At 38.9% G+C, this 20,720-nt stretch overlaps 1 protein-coding gene and 2 long non-coding RNA genes across 15 annotated transcripts; 1 reads left to right on the forward strand and 2 right to left on the reverse strand.

The window, feature by feature from the left end:
* Positions 1 to 338: 338 nt before the first annotated feature.
* LOC127369673 (uncharacterized) lies at positions 339 to 7,130 on the reverse strand. The gene is made up of 2 exons (XR_007886098.1): positions 7,033 to 7,130; positions 339 to 1,046 (listed from the first exon to the last, which is right to left on the reverse strand). It is a non-coding gene; the product is annotated as an uncharacterized LOC127369673 (long non-coding RNA).
* Positions 7,131 to 10,897: 3,767 nt separating this feature from the next.
* On the forward strand, positions 10,898 to 14,155 carry LOC127369273 (mucin-2). Of its 13 annotated transcripts, none has more exons than XM_051410475.1 (7): positions 10,898 to 11,014; positions 11,454 to 11,898; positions 11,947 to 12,053; positions 12,156 to 12,197; positions 12,316 to 12,792; positions 13,090 to 13,175; positions 13,310 to 14,155. In XM_051410475.1, exons 1-7 carry the CDS (start codon positions 10,951 to 10,953, stop codon positions 13,388 to 13,390), a joined length of 1,302 nt encoding a protein of 433 aa, XP_051266435.1. In that variant the 5' UTR covers positions 10,898 to 10,950; the 3' UTR covers positions 13,391 to 14,155. The 13 variants fall into 13 exon arrangements, with proteins under 13 accessions (XP_051266435.1, XP_051266440.1, XP_051266439.1 ...); XM_051410480.1 differs by having other exon boundaries at positions 12,442 to 12,792; XM_051410479.1 differs by lacking the exon at positions 12,156 to 12,197 and having other exon boundaries at positions 11,947 to 12,116; positions 12,463 to 12,792.
* A 1,437-nt stretch (positions 14,156 to 15,592) lies between these two features.
* On the reverse strand, positions 15,593 to 17,828 carry LOC127369274 (uncharacterized). The gene is made up of 3 exons (XR_007886048.1): positions 17,705 to 17,828; positions 16,684 to 16,851; positions 15,593 to 16,585 (listed from the first exon to the last, which is right to left on the reverse strand). It is a non-coding gene; the product is annotated as an uncharacterized LOC127369274 (long non-coding RNA).
* Positions 17,829 to 20,720: the final 2,892 nt, after the last annotated feature.

Genomic DNA, 20,720 nt, shown 5'->3' on the forward strand with positions numbered 1-20,720 from the left:
ACCCTCTGTCTTTATTTATTTATTTCTAATCATTTTTAACAATCATGCAGACTTAATAGGCTTCTTTTTTTGACAAATTCAGTGTTTTTTGGCCATTGTTCTGTTAGACAATTACTTTAACAGTGTACTTTACATTTTGTCACAGAAGTGAACTAAATGCTGAGATATAGGCCTACTGTGTATATATTCTGTATCTATCAAGAAGGTCTCGCGACCCTCCATGAAGCTTTGGAGACCCCTAGTAGGGGCCCCTACCCCCAGGTTGGGGACCATTGCTTTACGTAGAATGAAGTTTGAAAAAATAATAAATGTTTACCCTATCAAATAGTTGTTAAATATAGTGTTTATATCAAATGATCTTTTATTCATTCTTTATGAATTCTCTGAAAACCCATAATACATTTACTCATTTGAAGTGATTATTTGCCCCTGTTAATGAACAGTGCAGGTCAGTTTGACTCACTATATACCGGTATGCATTTTCCCCAACATAATAGGAGGGTTAACAATCATAGAGATGTGAGTTGTGTGTGAGTAGAGCTCAGTCTGTAATCAACCACACAGTCCTGATTAGGCAACAAGTGGGATCTCCTGTGCAGGTGAGCCGGCCTAAATAAACCAAAGGCTCATATTATCACCGTATTACCAGTCCAATAAGTTGGGAATCCAGAAAAGGTTTAAAGACTTTTAAACCTCACCACGCCAAACGTCACACCTAAATTTAAGTGTCATGTTGCACCTTTGTCACAGATATCTTTTTGTTTTATAATTTAACCTTTATTTAACCAGGGAGTCTCTTGAGATTGAGATTTCTTCTCCGAGGGAGACCTGGCCAAGAAAGCACTGCAGGTCATGCTGTTCAACAAACAACTGTGACAACAGACAGCTCTGATGTGTTTACATGATACATCATCACTGCTTCCTGGTCCTCCTGTTTCTGTGAAATCCTCCAGAAACCACTTCTGTTTGTCGGCTCTACAGCGCCTCCACCTGGAGGAGAGGAGCAATGACACCACTCACACCAGTCAATGCAACAGCACAGATACCTAGGAGTAAACAGGGTTTCTAAAAATATATTATTAGGGTCAGGTTAATCGTATATTTAAATAAATATATAAAATATCTCCAAATGAATATAAATCACTTTTAAATAAGCAGATACTTAACAACATAAGATATAAAAAGACTTATATGGGAATAATATATATTTATTTGCATTTATTTTGGTAGGATATTTGGATAGTTTAAAGTGGACAGGAAAGGGGACGAGAGAGAGGATGACATAAGAGGGGCCACTGTGCTAAAGACTGGTACTACGGACATGAGCTCTACAGGTGGGCTACCCAAGGATGACATTTTTAACACTGTATTTAAAGCATGACACCTCTAACAGTTCACAGTGCTGATGAACAAATCCCTCCCTCTGTCTGCAAACAAAAGTCAAGAAGTCATGACTGACTGAAGCTCAGCTCCACAATGCATAATACTGCAATATATAATAACACATTATATTGTTAAACCTCAAATATGTAACATTTGGCTGTATGTGACCTGTAAAATGTTTGTAAAGGAAATGTTTTGAGAGGAGATCTGTCCATTTTTAGTATCAGAGAACAATGTTCAGAGGTAGTCTGTGTTTCAGTATTACTGAAGCTATGAACACTGAGAGTGATGACAGTAGAGTCCACTGCTGTGTTCTGAATTTTGCTGGTGGAGTTCTGTTTGTTATTTTTCTGAGCACAGTTTTTAATCAATAAATAAAAAGTATTGCTCTTTATTGAAAGAGGCTTTCATCAGTGGAAGCTGTACAATCCTGACCGTCCTTAACCACACCTGATGACGTCACGGCGGTAAACCCCAAACCCCCTATGAACGAGGAGCCCTGCCGCCGGGTGCGGTGGCGCGCGCCTGTAATCCAAGCTACCGGGAGGCTGAGGCTGGAGGATCGTTTGAGCTCAGGAGCTCTGAGCTGCAGCGGACTGTGCCGATCGGGTGTCCGCACTAAGTTCGGTATCGATATGGTGCTCCAGGGGGAGCCCGGGACCACCAGGTCGTCTAAGGAGGGGCGCACCGGCCCAGGTCGGAAACGGAGCAGGTCAAAGCCCCCGTGCCGCTCAGTAGTGGGTTCGCGCCCGAGAATGGACGCTGCGGTGCAGCCTGGGTAATACAGCGGGACCCAGTCTTTTTCCACTCTCTGTACTGTTCAACAAACACACACAGTCCACAACAACGTCTTTATATGATCCATCACTGCTTCCTGGTCCTCCTGTTTCTGTGAAATCCTCCAGAAACCTCTTCTGTTTGTCGGCTCTACAGCGCCTCCACCTGGAGGAGAGGAGCAATGACACCACTCACACCACTCAATGCAACAGCACAGATACAGTAAACTCCTGTTCTGCACCCTGACTGCACCTTTCAGTCTCTGCACATTGCATCAGTGAATGTGTATGAAAACTATCGCTATAATTGAAGGATTCAAGGATATTTTATTATCGAAAATTCAGAACACAGCAGTGGAATCTACTGTCATCACTCTCAGTGTTTACAGTCGCTGGAGCAGTCATTCATATATTTTCATTCATAGCTTCAGTAATACTGAAACACAGACTACCTCTGAACATTGTTCTCTGATACTAAAAATGGACAGATCTGCTCTCAAATTAATTAATTTTAGTTAATATTGACTTGAGGTTTAACAATATATTGCAGTTTAATACTTTGACAATATGCTCTTCGATATGACTTCTGAAATGTGCTAATTTGTGTCAATTAATCCATCAGCACTGTGAACTGTCAGAGGTCAGAGACTACTCTATTGTCTGTATTTAAGATCATATTGTAAGTAGTAAGTCAATCTCAATGTTCAATGTTGCCTAAATTATTTCTTAGATGTTATTATGTTGTTATCTTTTAACTTTTTGGGGAAACCGGGTGCCTTAAACAATTTAAGTTTAACTAGAACAACTGAAGCATATGAAATATATTATTTAAGTACAAATAAATAAAGGATTTTCTTCAGATTCATCTTCTTTACTGTAACTTACCTGTTGTTACTGTTGCCACTCAGTTCTAATGTCAATTATTTGAATAGAATATGTGAACATTTGGATATAGTTAGGGATGAAAGTAAGGATACTTTTTCTGTCGGGGACTTGAATATGGATTGGTTTTCTAAAAAGTGTCCATTAAAGAAGGTGATTTCTATGGCTGATGTTTGTATCGCTGTAGAGCCGACAAACAGAAGAGGTTTCTGGAGGATTTCACAGAAACAGGAGGACCAGGAAGCAGTGATGGATCATATAAAGACGTTGTTGTGGACTGTGTGTGTTTGTTGAACAGTACAGAGAGTGGAAAAAGACTGGGTCCCGCTGTATTACCCAGGCTGCACCGCAGCGTCCATTCTCGGGCGCGAACCCACTACTGAGCGGCACGGGGGCTTTGACCTGCTCCGTTTCCGACCTGGGCCGGTGCGCCCCTCCTTAGACGACCTGGTGGTCCCGGGCTCCCCCAGGAGCACCATATCGATACCGAACTTAGTGCGGACACCCGATCGGCACAGTCCGCTGCAGCTCAGAGCTCCTGAGCTCAAACGATCCTCCAGCCTCAGCCTCCCGGTAGCTTGGATTACAGGCGCGCGCCACCGCACCCGGCGGCAGGGCTCCTCGTTCATAGGGGGTTTGGGGTTTACCGCCGTGACGTCATCAGGTGTGGTTAAGGACGGTCAGGATTGTACAGCTTCCACTGATGAAAGCTTCTTTCAATAAAGAGCAATACTTTTTATTTATTGATTAAAAACTGTGCTCAGAAAAATAACAAACAGAACTCCACCAGCATGGTTTGTTTACCTGCCTTTGCACATTGCACTGTGACACTTAACATGTGACAGATCAACTCACAAAACGTTTTTCTGTAGGCCTACAGTCATTTCACTGGCCCATACAGTCAGATGTTACATAATGGGTTGGGGTTTAACAACATGATGAGGAACAATATAATGCAGTATAATACTTCATCACAATAATACCTTCAGCAGTTGCACATTTTTATTTGCATATAAAGGGAACAATTAACTGTCATCCATCAGAAGTGGGAACTGCTGCTAAAGATGTCCTCTCACCCCAGAAATCTACAATCAGTTTGTGTGGAGATGTTCATTCTTTGGTTTTGAAATATCTGCTCATAAAAAAGCTGCTTTGTACTCATGTGAAGGTATTCTATTATTTGTGTTTTACAGCAATAACCTTAGAAAATTTAGTTTCACAAAGTCTGAATGGTGAAATCTGTAACCGTATTTACGCATTGATTAAAGAAAAATATAAGGGTCATTCCACTGAATTGCTGCCATTTGCATGTTGGAACATGCAATTACATACTGTTTAACTTTAACTTGAATTTCCCTTGGGATAAATAAAGTATCTATCTATCTATCTATCTATCTATCTATCTATCTATCTAACTATTCACAGTGTGTAATGGTCTACCTCAGGCCATTTTATTTATATTTTAGATTGTTTCTAAATGGAAGATTTTGCATTTTTGGTAACTGGACTGAAAGTAACAGGACTGAGTTTAAAATATCTTTTTAGCCACTACATGAAGGGTAGCCTCAGGCATCAGTGCTAATAGCACGAGAACACTGAGGACCTTCAGGTGGGTTACCATCACTATAAAACAGCACATTTTAATAAAAGAAGTAAGTTAACATAACTTAATCCTCCAAAAAATGTTGAGTCACTCAACCCCATGAATTAAAGCTAACTCAAAAATGAATTGTTGTTTTCATGAATGTAAATTTGTTTCCAGTTTGTTCCACTGCCTCATTTTATTTAAGTTGACCTTATATCATAAGAGAAATGTAAGCGCCACTGTGCTATAATGCATCAGATTTCAGTTCATAAATCATCACATTGTAAGTATGGATCCATTTTTAATCATGTTCAATGTGTAAAGATTTGATTTTAGTCACATAGAAAACAAGGAAGCTATTTCTAACAACTTAATTATAGGAGTAGCAAATATATGATCCATAGAAAAGTTATTGGCTGCCACTTTGATCATCAATTAATTATAGTTTTTATCGTACATCAGTTGTTTTGACAGGTAATGTAATAATTTACTTTAGTGAAAGAAAACTGAGTAAAATCAACTTAAGTTGTAGCCTTTGTATAAAGAAGATGCATTTAAGTTAGTCTGACTTTATTCAGATAAATTCTGTTAACACATTTTGAACTGAATGGAATTAGTACAATTAACTTATTTTACCATAGTTACCTTAACAAATACTTGATTTACATACTGAAATTGAATATTTATATGCTTAAATTGTTCGAGTTAATACACTTTAATTGTTTAAGGCAATCGGTTTCCCTAAAAAGTTTGAGTTGAACTAAATTATCTGGTTTTACGGTGATTGGCAAATATCATTCAGGGTGCTTTATTGAAGTTGCTTTAGCCTGCCTACCTTTGCTGCTTCCTCTGCAAGCTGCTTTGCAACCCACCTCCACTCCAGCTCCTCCTTCTATGCTGTATCTAATTGAATCAATGACATTTCTGTTGTAATTGATGCCTGCTCTGTTCTGTACCATAGGGGGTCCTTGCTGCTGCACTCCTTGTCTTACGCTTTCGACATACAATATGCACATGGAAGGGCAGGGAGGTCGCAGAACAGAGCCATGCCACTGAATATTATTAATATTATAACATTGTGCATTTAGAAATAAAGTTTTCTTTTGACAAAAGTGGTCCTGACTGAAATGAGTGGAAATAAGAGTCACACAGTGATAATAATAGAAAATGTTTATGAAGGATTCTAATGGTGATATTTCGTGTGTGCAGTGCAGAGTTAGAGAGTGGGGACACTCGAAATTCCTATTTTTTCAGTGTTGTCTGTAGTTTTTTATGAAGGTTTTACATGATGTATCTTCCCATTGCAGTTAGAACAAAGTGCAGCACACTTTGCTTCTGCATAAAGAATTACACCTAACCACTTTAAGAGGAACGTCTTAAGCCTACTCTTAAATGTGGGTTTTAAGGGGTTCAACAATATGAAGAGGCACAATATAATGCAATATAATACTTATAATTTTTAAACACAATAATACCTTAAGCAGCTACACAGTTTTATTTAAATCCCTGATCCACCATAACACTGTGAGCACTGACAGGTGAAATAACACTGATTATCTGGTTATCATGGCTCCTGTCAGTGGGTGGGATAGAAGCAGGAAAAATGGGCAGCGTGAGGATTAGAGCGACTTTGACAAGGGCCACATTGTGATGGCTAGACGACTGAGTCAGAGTATCTTCAAAACTGCAGCTCTTGTGGGGTGTTCCCGGTCTGCAGAGGTCAGTACCTATCAAAAGTGCTCCAAGGAAGGTAAAGAACCGGAGACAGCTTTTATCAGTGGAAGCTGTACAATCCTGACCGTCCTTAAACGCTGCAGCTGCAGGTTTTACGTCACTAGGAGCCACCTGAGTCTGCTCCCTGATGACGTCACGGCGGTAAACCCCAAACCCCCTATGAACGAGGAGCCCTGCCGCCGGGTGCGGTGGCGCGCGCCTGTAATCCAAGCTACCGGGAGGCTGAGGCTGGAGGATCGTTTGAGCTCAGGAGCTCTGAGCTGCAGCGGACTGTGCCGATCGGGTGTCCGCACTAAGTTCGGTATCGATATGGTGCTCCTGGGGGAGCCCGGGACCACCAGGTCGTCTAAGGAGGGGCGCACCGGCCCAGGTCGGAAACGGAGCAGGTCAAAGCCCCCGTGCCGCTCAGTAGTGGGTTCGCGCCCGAGAATGGACGCTGCGGTGCAGCCTGGGTAATACAGCGGGACCCAGTCTTTTTCCACTCTCTGTACTGTTCAACAAACACACACAGTCCACAACAACGTCTTTATATGATCCATCACTGCTTCCTGGTCCTCCTGTTTCTGTGAAATCCTCCAGAAACCTCTTCTGTTTGTCGGCTCTACAGCGCCTCCACCTGGAGGAGAGGAGCAATGACACCACTCACACCACTCAATGCAACAGCACAGATACCTAGGAGTACACTGACGGGGCTTTCTTTAAATGACTGAAGGACCTTGATAAAGAGGGAACATCAGGGCTGCAAACATTTGACACTGTCTATCTTTTTCTACCTCTCCGTATGCTTGTTTTTGTTGATGTGTGTGTATTATCACATCACTTTGATTTTATTAAACAAGTTTGTGCTACCTTCAGGTTTTAAAGGTGTGAGAGATTTTCAAAAACAACTTCAGTCAGCCCAACAACACATTCTTTTCTCTGCTGCCTAAAGCTCGAGACTGAGAGGATGAGGTAGAGTTTCTCCCCTCAATTCAGGTTCTTAGGATCCATCTGCCTGCCATACATGACTGTCACACAACTGGCTGTTACACCTTATTGTATATGCTACAATAAAACTTGATTTGTGTTGATGCAGATCAACCGGATCACAATAATAACGCTGACATAATAAGGATAACAGTCATTAATGTGATTAGTAACTCTGCTTTTCCTTCTGTGACAAGTCAAAATGTCTGCTTTACCTTTTTTTATCAGAAAGTGTAAGTGAGAAGCTGAATAAAAGGAGGGTTAAGTGAAGGCATCAGGTCTGCACATATAAATGTTAGTAGGTCATTCGAGGGTCCTTCCACTGAAAGAATGAGTGAGGTTAGATGTCTGCCCTCAGGTCCACATGCTTGTTATGCTCCACCGGGGAAATATGCAGCTGTCCACCGGTGTAACAGGAAACCAGAGTGTGAATATACACGTTATGGATGTCGGTACACAAAAGTGTACACATAATCTTTCTCATTTTCATTCAGCTTGTTCTTCATTCATCTTCCCAATTCTGGTTATTCTCTCGCCACACCCTCAGGCAGAAGTTGGACCAAGTCCTTGTTTTGCAAGTCACAAGTAAGTCTCAAGTCAAGACAGGCCCAAGTCCTACACTTTGAGTTTCGAGTCCTAAACAAGTCATAATACCATGTAATGCCAGAGAACCAAAGCAAACTGTCTTTGGTATCTTTTTTTCCAACTGGTTCTCAGTAACGTAATGTTAGTTCTTCATGGTTCTTCATCTTCTGTTAAAACATCCCAACAACCAGAAATGCTCACATGGAAAAGTCCACAACAAAAAATGGGAAGAAAGAGTAAAGTAAAAAGAAAAAAAGGCTTGTTTCTGTCTAAAGCATGTTTTGCATTAGAAAAGTGATCTGGTTTTAAGAAAATATATCTAACTTCAATATTCTAATCTAATGTTACAGCTCACATTGAGCTCGATTTAAGCAGTAACAAGTTACAACAATGGTTTGTACAATATCCCAACAGAGGAACTATTTTGATTGTATTCTCCTTACTTAGTAAGACCACTTGCACAGCTTCTATATTTAAGATTAGTCCCAGTCTTATAAATAAAGCAACTGTTTAGTTTTTCATTGTTTTAATAAAAAATGATAAAACATAAGTATGTTTCTGGTGCCTTCATTTAGGACAAAGTCACTTACGCTGTCAGTACGCCGTTTGAAGAAATTGTCTCTTGTTATAAGATTGTTTTGCTAATTATTAATCTTAGATTAAAGTACAAATTCTTAAATTCAGCTCCATAAAATGACCAAAATACTTTATCTTAATAACTGAGTTTTCACTGCGTGTAATAAGCACAACTTCATTTCTGGCATTTCTAGTTCTAGTTCTAAGACCCATTAAAGTCTTTCTGAGGATAGATTTTTATGCTAGCTTTAAGAATTCTAGCCAAGCATAACTGGCAAATGTTTTGGCTCAATACAAGAAATGTGATTATATTTAAGAATATTTGGCTTATTTCTTCTGCTGAGAACAATGCATAGCTATATCTAAAGAATTCAAAGATTTGTGAGGCCAGGGCAGCACAATATGGTAAAAGAAAAAAAGAAAATCATATAGCGATAGTTTTGATAAATATTGTGATTGTGAATAAACATTTTTGCATCACAATTTTCATTTTCACTGATAAAAAACTCATGATGATGTGACTTTACTTACATTACAGTACTTCATTAGAATGCTTTTTTGTCTCATCTTACCTTATTATGATTCAGTTCAATGCAACAGCTCTGCCATAGATTTTACTTTTAAAAGTTTATAATGTTCAGTTGTTGGTTGACATCATCAGAAAAGTGTCAATTCAGTTACTTATTACTGAGGTCAAAGTTAACAGTGGTGCTGTACTGCAGTAGTTTTCAAACTGGGGTCCGGGGACCAACGGGGGCCCTTGAGATATTTGAACTTTCATCACATTATGTAGAAGTTTGAACAATGAGGGAAGAAATAGATAAATATGGATAAAATACTTTAGTGTTTGTAATTTATAGTGATCACAGTTTGATCATTGACTATGAAGATATTATAATCTTCTAACTTAAAATAGAGGATTCCTTAAGACAAAGTCCTCCAAAATTAGGGTCTCATGTACATCTATTGTGGGGGTCCTTGACATGAAAAAGTCAGGGACTACATTATATTAAGAAGTGTTTTCTAATTTTGAATGTAATTCATTTACATACATGAGGGGGCAGAATATTAGAAACACCTCTGACTATGCAGTCCAGTGCAACTCACTAATTGTGATCTATGCTACAACATATAATTTAACTATTGAATTCAATTTTAAAGGTGTACCTACTAAAGTGGCCACTGAGTGTATTATTTCGAAGGGAGGCACATAGTGTATGTTGTACAGAATGGGCACAGTTTTTATTCTAAGATTTAAGCTTGGAGTTCACAGAATGTGGATGCAATTAAAATAGTGATGACAGTGAAAAATAAATGAAGTAATAATGTAATGTAGAACAGTAGAGTCTGAGCTACAACAACGGGGAGAGAGAGAGCAGATGAGGAAGGGAACCACATTACGTCCATACGAAACCTGTTTGACTGCATTGATGAGGGTTAATGGGAATGGTTAAGCTTTAAGTGCAATGGCATGTCATCTGTGGAAAACCTGAAGAGGGTGTACTTTCCCCTGCATTTCATTATTGTTACTTGACACCAGCTAAAGTAGTTCTGAAAATATGTGTTACTAGTACCTGTGCCAAACTCAAACACATTCTCTCCTACAGACTAACTAACAGGGGCGGATCTAGTTGAGTGGCATTTTTTTAGTGCCACCCCTCTGTTACCAGTTTGCTGTCAAATACTGTCATTTTTGAAGTAAGATAAAAACATGAAATTAACACATCATTTAATGACCTCTTATGGCCACATTTTACACTGAGCGATATGCTTGAGTTCAAAGGAAAACAACATACCTTTGGAAAGATGTCTGAAGATTTGGAAATGAAACAACGTATTGATTTCTAATGCTATCTTTAGATATTTCTATACAACAATGTTTTTGAGTTCAAATATCTTTTTTTTCCAGGCAAATATTGATATATGTGATTGTTTATAATTATCTGCATATATTTCTACCACCCCTTAAAATCCCTCCATGAAAATTTCTCTAGACCCACCCCTGCTCACTAATAAACTAATGGCTGGCTAAGCATGTCCCACCTTGACTATTGTGAATTGTCATCCTTTGAGAAAATTTCACAAATAAAAATGATCTAAACAAAGATCCCATTGTCCATGCCAATCATGGCTCACTAAGTTAAGTAGTAGTAATAGTAGTAGTTAAACTAATGCTCTTTATTCTGAAAGAGCTGGATTGTATGGAATAAGGCCACTGCAGGTTTTGTTCAATTGCATGTGTGATGTATTTTTATGATTTTGAACTTATTGTGGCTTATATTTTGTAAACATGTGTTTGGGACTTACCTGGTTTTTCAGGTTACATGAACATAGCCACTGTCACCAATGCTTGGCCACTTCCTCTTAGCTGTGGGAGGAGTAATTCACAGGCTAAATACTATGCGCAGTCAAAGACTAAATGCTTGTCTGTACCTGGAGTGGTGAGAGGTAACACCTGCCGTCATGGACAAAAAAATATTTTGTTGGATATTTTTGCTTGGATATTTCCATGCATCCTCTGGACAAGGTAACTACTGATTACAAGTTTCTTATGGCTTGGATTGTTTGTACTTTACTTTCTTATGTGCCATATTGTATCAGAGTAGACTGGTTATATATTGACATTCTACACAATATTGCTATCTGTTATTGCCGGCCATTGATCTGTCTTTAAAAAACCCTTTTAATTGCATTCTAATTAAATTAACTTGACTAATTAGTAATTTAGTAAGTAACTGAATGATTATTATCAATTATTCTGTAAAATAAGTTATTACATGATTACAGTGGGGTTCAATAAAGCTTTGTTTGCTTTGGTTAATTTACTGTCCTAATAATAATAGATCCTGTTTGGCAGACAGCACAGTGTCACTGTTTCACCTTTGAAAACAGGACATTTGAAAAGTTTATTATTTGTTCTGATTAATTGGCTTTAATCACCACAACTGTATCCACCACAACTCTAGTGACAACCAACACAACTGGAGCCATCACATTTTCGGCTACAACAACCACAGCTGGAACCGCCACAACTCCAACTCTAACTACCACAACTGGAGGCATTACATTTTCGGCTCCAACCACCATAATTGCTGCCACCACATCTCCAGGTTCAACCACCACAACTGCAGCCACCACAACTCCAGCTCCAACCACCACAACTTCGGCTCCTAGCACTACAACTCCGGTTCCAACCACCACAACTGCAGCCACCACAACTCCGGCTCTAACCACCACAACTCCAGCTCCAACCACCACAACTCCAGCTCCAACCACCACAACTCCACCTCCTAGCACTACAACTCCAGCTCCTAGCACTACAACTCCGGGTCCAACCACCACAACTCCAGCTCCAACCACCACAACTCTGCCTCCTAGCACTACAACTCCGGGTCCAACCACCACAACTCCAGCTCCAACCACCACAACTCTGCCCCAGACACACTCCGCCAACCAACTAGCTCCAACCACCACAACTCTGGCTCCTGGCACTACAACTCCAGCTCCAACCACCACAACTCCACCTCCTAGCACTACAACTCTGGCTCCTAGCACTACAACACCGGGTCCAACCACCACAACTCCGGCTCCTAGCACTACAACTCCAGCTCCAACCACCACAACTCCACCTCCTAGCACTACAACTTTCTACAACTCTGGAACAACAGCTCCAACCACCACAACTCTGGCTCCTGGCACTACAACTCCGGGTCCAACCACCACAACTCCAGCTCCAACCACACAACTTCGGCTCTAACACTACACTCGGGTCCAACCACCACACTCCGCTCCACCCCACAACTCTGGCTCCTGGCACTACAACTCCAGCTCCAACCACCACAACTCCAGCTCCAACCACCACAACTCTGCCTCCTAGCACTACAACTCCGGGTCCAACCACCACAACTCCAGCTCCAACCACCACAACTCTGGCTCCTGGCACTACAACTCCAGCTCCAACCACCACAACTCCACCTCCTAGCACTACAACTCTGGGTCCAACCACCACAACTCCAGCTCCAACCACCACAACTCTGGCTCCTGGCACTACAGCTCCGGGTCCAACCACCACAACTCCAGCTCCAACCACCACAACTTCGGCTCCTAACACTACAACTCCGGGTCCAACCACCACAACTCCAGCTCCAACCACCACAACTTCGGCTCCTAGCACTACAACTCCGGGTCCAACCACCACAACTACGGCTCCAACCACTACAACTCCAGCTCCAATCATTACAACTCTGTCTCCAACCACCATAACTGGAGCCACCACCTCATCTATAGGAGAAACAACAATTCAAGGTTTTATGACTTCTTACTTTTCCCTTTTTATTTTTCATTTGTCTTCCACTCTCCTGGCTATAATTTGGAAAGTACTTTGAGAATTAACTTGGCTAAAGTCTAGTCATAAATGAACCAAAAGAGATGATCAGTGATACAATGTAGCTTTAAAGCCTTCTTTTGAAGCAGTTTCTTCTCATTCTTCTTTAGTGATTGTCCTGGTGTTGCTTTAATATTAGTAACAGAATTGCAATAACTGTTCCAAATTTCTCATTAGTCTTTTGTTAATTTCCACATGATGTTTTTTAATCCCTACAGTCTTTGAATCACTGGCACATCTACAGATGAAGTTAAGTTCTATTGGAGAGCTCAGCAATCAAACCATCATTGAAAATGTTAAACAGGTATGTCAAACAGAAAGAGTAAAATAAAGAACAGTTTTGTGCTAACATTATCAATGCATACGAAATAGAAAAGATGGGATTTAGGGGGTGAAATAAGTCTTCTGATGTGTATTCTCTGTTTTCCCTCCATTTAGCTTTTTAAAGAGCAGCTCCTGAATGGAACAGCCCATACAATAACAGTGACAAACATCCAGAAGGTTAGAGTTACCCCATAGAAGCCTCATGTTGAAAGAAATAATCAAATGGGAATAGTGGAGATGTGCGTTTGGCTCAAGTGTACGGTACAATGGAATTTTCAGACCAAGCAATATGATCTGTCAAAGCGTTTTTTTGGAGTTGTTAATAATTACCATGCTGGAGGAGCAGCTGCCATGATGACAAGCCTGGTAACCAGGAAACTAGAAAACAAAACTATAAGGAAATGTCTAACTCATTTGCAGCAATGGTGAGTAACACATACCAAGTACTGTATATGACAATTGTACCCCAAATCAGAAATCAAGCTTTCAAGTATTACTGAAAGAATGCACTCAAATGTCTACTGAATGTGTGTCCATTATATGATCTTGACACATAGGAATTAATATATTAATGATTAAGTGTGTATATTTGTGTGGTTTTAGCTATTTGCCCCCCTTGCAGTCTCTTGTCCATTTGAAACTTACTTCACCTGGTAAAGAGTTAACTACGTGTGGAATATGTTGAAATGTATGAAAATTTGACACATGCAGGACATTAGTTATGATGCTGAGCTTAAGTCAACATCATTGACTTTTAGAATAATCATTAGAACAACAAGCCTGACCTGTTCAGACTTTCTGGTTTTGTTTAGACTGAACACCATATTTAATATGATATTTTATGTTGTATGCCCTTTTGAAAGATAAATTGACATTTCTATTTGAAGTGCACTTCTTCGTGTTCTTTTGGTGTAATTGAATAAAACCTTTTGACAATGAATAAAATAATTAATCAAAGAATGTTGAGAACTCTGTTTATATTTCAAGTTAGGATCCATGATTGAATCGCAAATAAAAATAGTGCACATGTGCTTCAGGACAGAAAATCCTAACCTTAACCCTAACCCTAACACCTAACAAATACGGTGCAAACACTGTGACATTACAAACGCAGGTGAAACAGGGAACACAATTAGAACTAGACTTGCACAGCACATATATAACATAAAAAACCAACAAAGACACACACATATATATATATATATATATATATATATATATATATATATATATGCAATAACTGAATACACCAGGGCACAAACTATTTCTCTCAGAAAAAATCAACAGCAAGAATGGCCAGCACACACTCTTTTTTCCCAGGGAATCCAGACAAAGGATACATTGAGAAAGACGAATTCTTCTCTAAACCTAACCCTAACACCTAACCCTACTACAAGCAAGACCATCTGGTTAGTCAGAGTTGGTCAGTTCTAACTAATGGTGGTACTCAAGAAAATGTTAAAAAGTCACAAAACCATGAACATCCATACTAAATTTTATACCAGTATAGTTAGAATATATTCTGCTGTGGAAAAGTCTTCTCTGACTGGTCCCAACAAGCAACCCACTGATACCTCACTGAGATAGCTAGCGCTCATAAGGCAGAGGGATGAGATAGATTACCTAACACGTCTCACCACTCCAGCTGTGCGAGGCAGTGTCCTCTGGGTAGACAGACAATATCTTTCACCACAAGTCCCACCTTCTGCAGAGATAGTCTCTTCTATTTGAGAGGACTTGTTTGAGATCGGTTGCAGCACATAGTACAATGCCACAGAGCAGAGTGCAGCTTGAGGACATAGACTGAAAGGTAGACATTCTGATAAATCACATTAACTATGCTCTCCACAGCTTGTCATATTACAGAAACATTTTCAAAAAGATAACAGTTTGTTGCTGTTTAATGTAAAACCATCAAGCAAACTGCAAATGTAGGACACAACTGGTTCTAGCATGGAACAAAAAAAAACCATTACCACTGAAATGAACAGTTATTAATTTATTGATCAACGGACAATTAATCGAGACCAATTTAAATATTTGGTTACTGTAATTGTAATTAATCTGCCCAGTGCCTGAAATGGGCCAGTACTCACCAGTACTAAGTACTGGCATTTATGATTTTTGTCCACGAGTTCCTTTACTTCTTATTGAGTACCGCAAGCTGTGGTACCCACCATTGAGGTCACCATGGTCTGGACCTTTGATGCTTTGATGCCATACATATATATGTAACAAAGACAGTTAATAAAGTACCACAGTTGAAAACAACACATGTAACATATAACATAAAGATTTCTGCAGTCCAAAACAGACACAGCTCATCCCTCATTTTAAACAGCCTTTGGATACTTTCAGGTAAGAAATCTTACATATAATAAAGAGTGCATTTGTTGGTTCAAGGTAAGTATTTTATTTATTTTTTACAGCTCTTATGGCTCTCAAAGTATGAAAATTGGATTTGTATTTTGTTGTGTGTGTACTTCCACACAATAAGTTATGTGGTCCAGTATGCAACTTCTACAAGTGTAATGTATAAACTACACAAGTGCACATCCTGAGAAAACATTTGCATATTGATAGAATCTGAAATGTTTAATGAGGTAGAAGAAGTATATGACTTTTTAGGGATTTTAATGTTGAAATTACGTAACAAAAAAACATATCAGACACACATTACTGTTACAAGAGGACTATTTGCAGATATATCTTAATATATCTCTGGAGGGGATCTTTAAAGTAATTGATAGTTTATTCAAATCAATCAACTTCTGTTTTAAAAAAGGTGCAACAACAATAAATCAAATTCTCGAAACATGCAAAGGCAGCCCATTTTCTAATGCATGTAAACAGACAGAGAATATATCTGTACTTTTTTACTTTGGCCTTTTAATATTGTGTCCATCTCACTGGCTCATGTGACATATACAAGACCTGAGTATGATGGGTTTCCGCTGTCATCCTAACTGCAATACACGTCACATTGAGTGACTGATAGAGCAAACTCATCACAGATAAGAGATTGGGCAACAGATTAGTATTGACTGATTCAGTGACTGGGTAACTAACACTGTTTTGGATTCAGTCTACGTGCTCAAGATTAGTGCACGACAAAGCTCTGTGTTGGCCAATACACTAAACCTGATCAACCTATTTTACCCAACTATATATTCTAAGAGATGCAAGGAAGCTCAGTGGTTACAGCAATCATCATTCAAAATGGTTTCAGGCTCCATGTTTGCGCAACATCACCCTGCTGGAGAGTCAAGTCGCTGATCAGGAAATTACAAAATAAAACTTGAATTGACGTACTGAGGTCATCGTAGCGGAAGGATCACCTGATTTTATCGCTACTGGCTCACTCTCAGACACTCTGAGGGGAGGGAACACCTGCATGGAGTTAAGGAAAGCAAGAAAATGAGCTTTGTTTCCACAGTATTACAATAAGTGGGGACAGGATGCTTCTTAAATTCCTCATGTTCACTCACCTCCATTTCTATCTGAATTTCCTCCATGAATCCTGTGACAGGGGGGCTGTGCTTGGTCTCTGCCTTAGCAGGAGGCTCCGTTTTGGGCTTGACCTGCTGCCTGGGTTGGGTCTGAAAATGCATCTCTGGTTCCTCATAGTCAGGGACCAGACGGTGCTCTGGGTGTCTCTGTGTTCAAGAAAAAGAAGAGGTTAATGAACATACAAATAATCCCTAAAAGTGAAAAGTGGAGTAGTGAAAGAATGGCATTTTATCTCAGATGGTTGCTACAGAGAGTCTGATTATTACAAGACCACAAAGTTTCATTGACTGTGTTCTATTTTTTTAAGGGACACAGCCTAACTACCATTGTTTCCTGTTAAGTAGTCTTTTTTACTGATTTGTTTTATAATGAAGAACTTTACGTTCACCTAAACAACGAACTAATCATTATATATAGAGAGAGAGAGATTACAAAACTCTTATTATAAATGGAAAAACACAATGTATATTAAGTGACATATTTACTTGGCCTCAGCCTGATGGTACAGTTAATTCAACTCAAAAAATTGTTGAAACTGAATACATTGAAGATTTTAAGTAAAACAAACTGAATTTTTTAAGTTAAAAAACATTATTGATTAATTGTTTGTACTGAGAAAACAGAACACCTAGTAAAAAGTACTTATTTAGGAAAGTTTCTGTAACTTACAAATCTTTTTTAACTCACAAAAAAGAGTTTGTGTTGTTTTCCATTTGATGCATTTCAAAAATGTTCTTGAGTTAAAATAACTTCATATTAAAATCATATCATAATGTATGTGGTCATATTTTGTGAATTAACCTGCAGCACATGCTATTTTGCATTTATATTTATATTATATATTAATATAAACATAATATTATGTATTTATATTTTCATTTGCATATTTGGACTTTCTGTGAGTGGCTGTTACTAAACACAAAGACACTGAATAGCAGTGAGGATCAATTAGTTTTTCTTGTAGTTTTCATTCCAGCTGCAGTGTTACAGAAGACACACCTGGTAAAAGCTGTATTCTTCCTCCTCTTCCTGAGTTGATATCACCACGCAGTACTCCTCTGAAGAGAAGAGCTCCATCTCAATGTTCTCTGTAATGGCCAGCAACGCCGCCTTCCTCTCGCTTAACTTCATCCTCTTTAATAACTTTATATACACTGTCATTTTAATTTGACTACTTTGTTCCTGTTCTTTCATTAGACTTAACTTTCCCTTACTCTTTTAATTTATTTTGCCTTATTTCTTTTTATCTCCTTAATTCCTCAACCCCTCTTTCTGTTTTTTATGCCTGGTACTGCTTTCCATGTCCTCTCTAGGTACCCCCCAAGCAGTTGAACCTCCAAATATTCCTGTGAGATCTATCAGAGCTCTGACTGGCTCACTGATGTGTGCTCCCTGGGTGTGATGTGGACTCTTCTGAAGCCCTCATTGGTCGAGAAGTTTGTGAAATAACTCTGGTTGGTTCTGTGGGGTCTTTAGAGTTACAACATCTCCAGGCCTGCTGTTGTTGGAGTTGTTAAATAGTTTTAAATATAAAATCATTTCCCATTTCTGCACAATGAATTCAAGTGTTTAAAAGTAGTCCAGGTACTACACACATTCTTTGTGCCCTGTTTCGATGACTGAGTCACTTCTAATTGATCACTTTACACTTTCCCAATATTTGTTTCCAAAGTAATCAACCAGTTACAAATAGTTTAGCATTTTTAATTGATCTACTTTTGTGTCTTTTCCAGTCAGGCAAAACAGAACATTTCTTGAACTTTGTATCCAAACAGCCGGAAACAACCGACAGACTTTAATTCTTTTAATGCAGACTTCAGCAGGAACCCACATACACAGTGATCTACTATCTTATCAGGTTTTGTTATGTTTGAAGTCACACCATTTCTCTGAAACTGAACAACCCCTGTCTGCTATCTGTAACTCAATGCCCTCAAAGCCCCGAGAAACTTCAAAAGGCATGAGGAAACAAAGAATACCTGTAGAAGGAAGACGGAAGTTGTTTGTGGCTATAAAAAATTGACTGGTTAATTGCAGTTTAAAAGTTCAAACTACTTGCTACTACAAGGACATCTTTCCACCTTCCTGCATGTCACGTTTCAGAGATACACAGTTTTCACTCACGTGTGACAGAAATGGAAAGACTGATCTGGTGCCTGTCGTTGTGACAAATAAAAAAGTTTATTTAAAGTTTTTTTCTTTTCTTTTTTCTTTGAATAAAAAATGATTGAGGACAGAGATCAGGTGATGGACCCCTGCAGCTCTTAAGTGCTTTAAAATAACTTCCTGGATTATGGATTGAAGGACCAGTTTTAGGATTTCAGACTGCAATAAAAAAATTAATCCTCATAGTTTTTGTCTCCACATATATACAGTATGGACCACATTTTGGAAATGTTTCTCTGCAGCTGTGACAGCAGGAAATATACACACATACGTATTTTTAAAATGTTACAAAAATGACTACATATTACAATATGAATGGCAAACAAAGAACAGAAATGCAAAGCAATATCTGTGCATATATTTTGATAATATTGTGATTAATTGTGCAGCCCAATCTTGGTATGATTGACCTGTATGGGTTCACTTTGGTATGACTGACCTGGTTTGATCTATTTTAATCAGTGCTGCCCAATTTCTCCCCTAAACATCTTTTGTACCACTTGACTGTATTTACTTGCTCTCATACAATTCATTTTCTAAAAAAAAAAAGTATATGAACTGGAATAAACATACACCTGTTATTCCATATAAAAAATACTGGTTCTGATTAAATATAACAGTAGAACAATAGAAAACTCCACAATGCTCAAGAGGTTCACATACTTTCTCTGCTCTATATACTGTAGTCGGTTTGTGTGTGTCCTGTATATTCTACCCTTTTCTGTATCTCTTTTGTTAGCTAAAAAAACAGATACATCAAAATGTATAAAATATGTAAAACAACAGACTGTCTGAGGACAAACAATTTCTGTTGCTGCTGGGGCAACCACAACCAGCGTCTCTGTTGACATGGAAACCAGCCATATCGAACCATGGACATTAGAGCTGATCTCACTTTCTGACACGTCCGCTTTCCTTGGTGTTTCTGCTATAATTAGATTTTTAATAGAAAATGTCAGCCCTCTGTGTTAGAGCGGGTCAGTACACCCAGACACCAAAAAGAAAGAACTAATAAAATACTAGTATACTAGTAGTGTAAGAATGGCACTCATATAACACTGTTGGACTTGCAATGAATTGTTTTTTTGAAAAGAGAAAAATTCGATGTAGCAGAACCAGAGATATAGTTAATTTTCCTTCCTTGTCAAAACCTGGTGCCTACATTATCCACGGTACATATAATGAACAATTCTTTTTCAAGATTTTTCAATTATTCGATTTCATCATATTTTATGTATTAACTGTAAATACAATTTACCCTCATGAAGGTCAAAAGGCTGTTTCACACCCTCTGTTCACTGCCAGGAATAATCCTTTATCTATGTATCTGCTTTGTTGGCTTAAAAATAATCTTATACAATATACAAAATCTTAAATGATCAGAATCACCCAACTTATTCACACCATATGTGCATTTGTTACACTGCAAGGTTGCTAAAACACAGAGGAAACCATGTGTCCTCAGACTTAACCCTGTTATTATGTCCAGATTGTTGTTAAACCTGCTTGATGTTTCAAGTCCAAGGATCCAAGCTGTCACTCTGTGGCAGCTCTTGTTTTGTAACACAGAGCGAAAAGGCTAAACACTTCACAATTCAGGCTTCTGCTCAATACAGACCATATTTTCAAGATCAAGATTCAAGATTCAATACTTTATTGCCATACAACTCGGTGCAAGTTGCTAGGGATTTGCTTCAGTGTGCTCAGGACATCAACAAAGTCAGAAAAAAAGGACACAGAACATGTAAATACATATACAACACAAAGGGCCCCAAAACATACACTATACACAGTACATATACGGTATCCCACACAGGATCACACTTGACACAGGCAGATAAAAAGGCAT

The sequence above is a fragment of the Dicentrarchus labrax genome, unplaced genomic scaffold (genome assembly GCF_905237075.1).
Source record: "Dicentrarchus labrax unplaced genomic scaffold, dlabrax2021, whole genome shotgun sequence".
Lineage (NCBI taxonomy): Eukaryota > Metazoa > Chordata > Actinopteri > Moronidae > Dicentrarchus > Dicentrarchus labrax.

What these genes read in the sequence shown, in the direction of transcription:
- LOC127369273 (XM_051410475.1), top strand. Translation starts at nt 10,951, where the DNA reads ATGGACAAAAAAATATTTTGTTGGATATTTTTGCTTGGATATTTCCAT. An exon ending in CCATGCATCCTCTGGACAAG is followed by an intron (nt 11,015 to 11,453) that starts GTAACTACTGAT and finishes CCACAACTCTAG; the next exon opens with TGACAACCAACACAACTGGA. An exon ending in TCCTAGCACTACAACACCGG is followed by an intron (nt 12,054 to 12,155) that starts GTCCAACCACCA and finishes CTGGAACAACAG; the next exon opens with CTCCAACCACCACAACTCTG.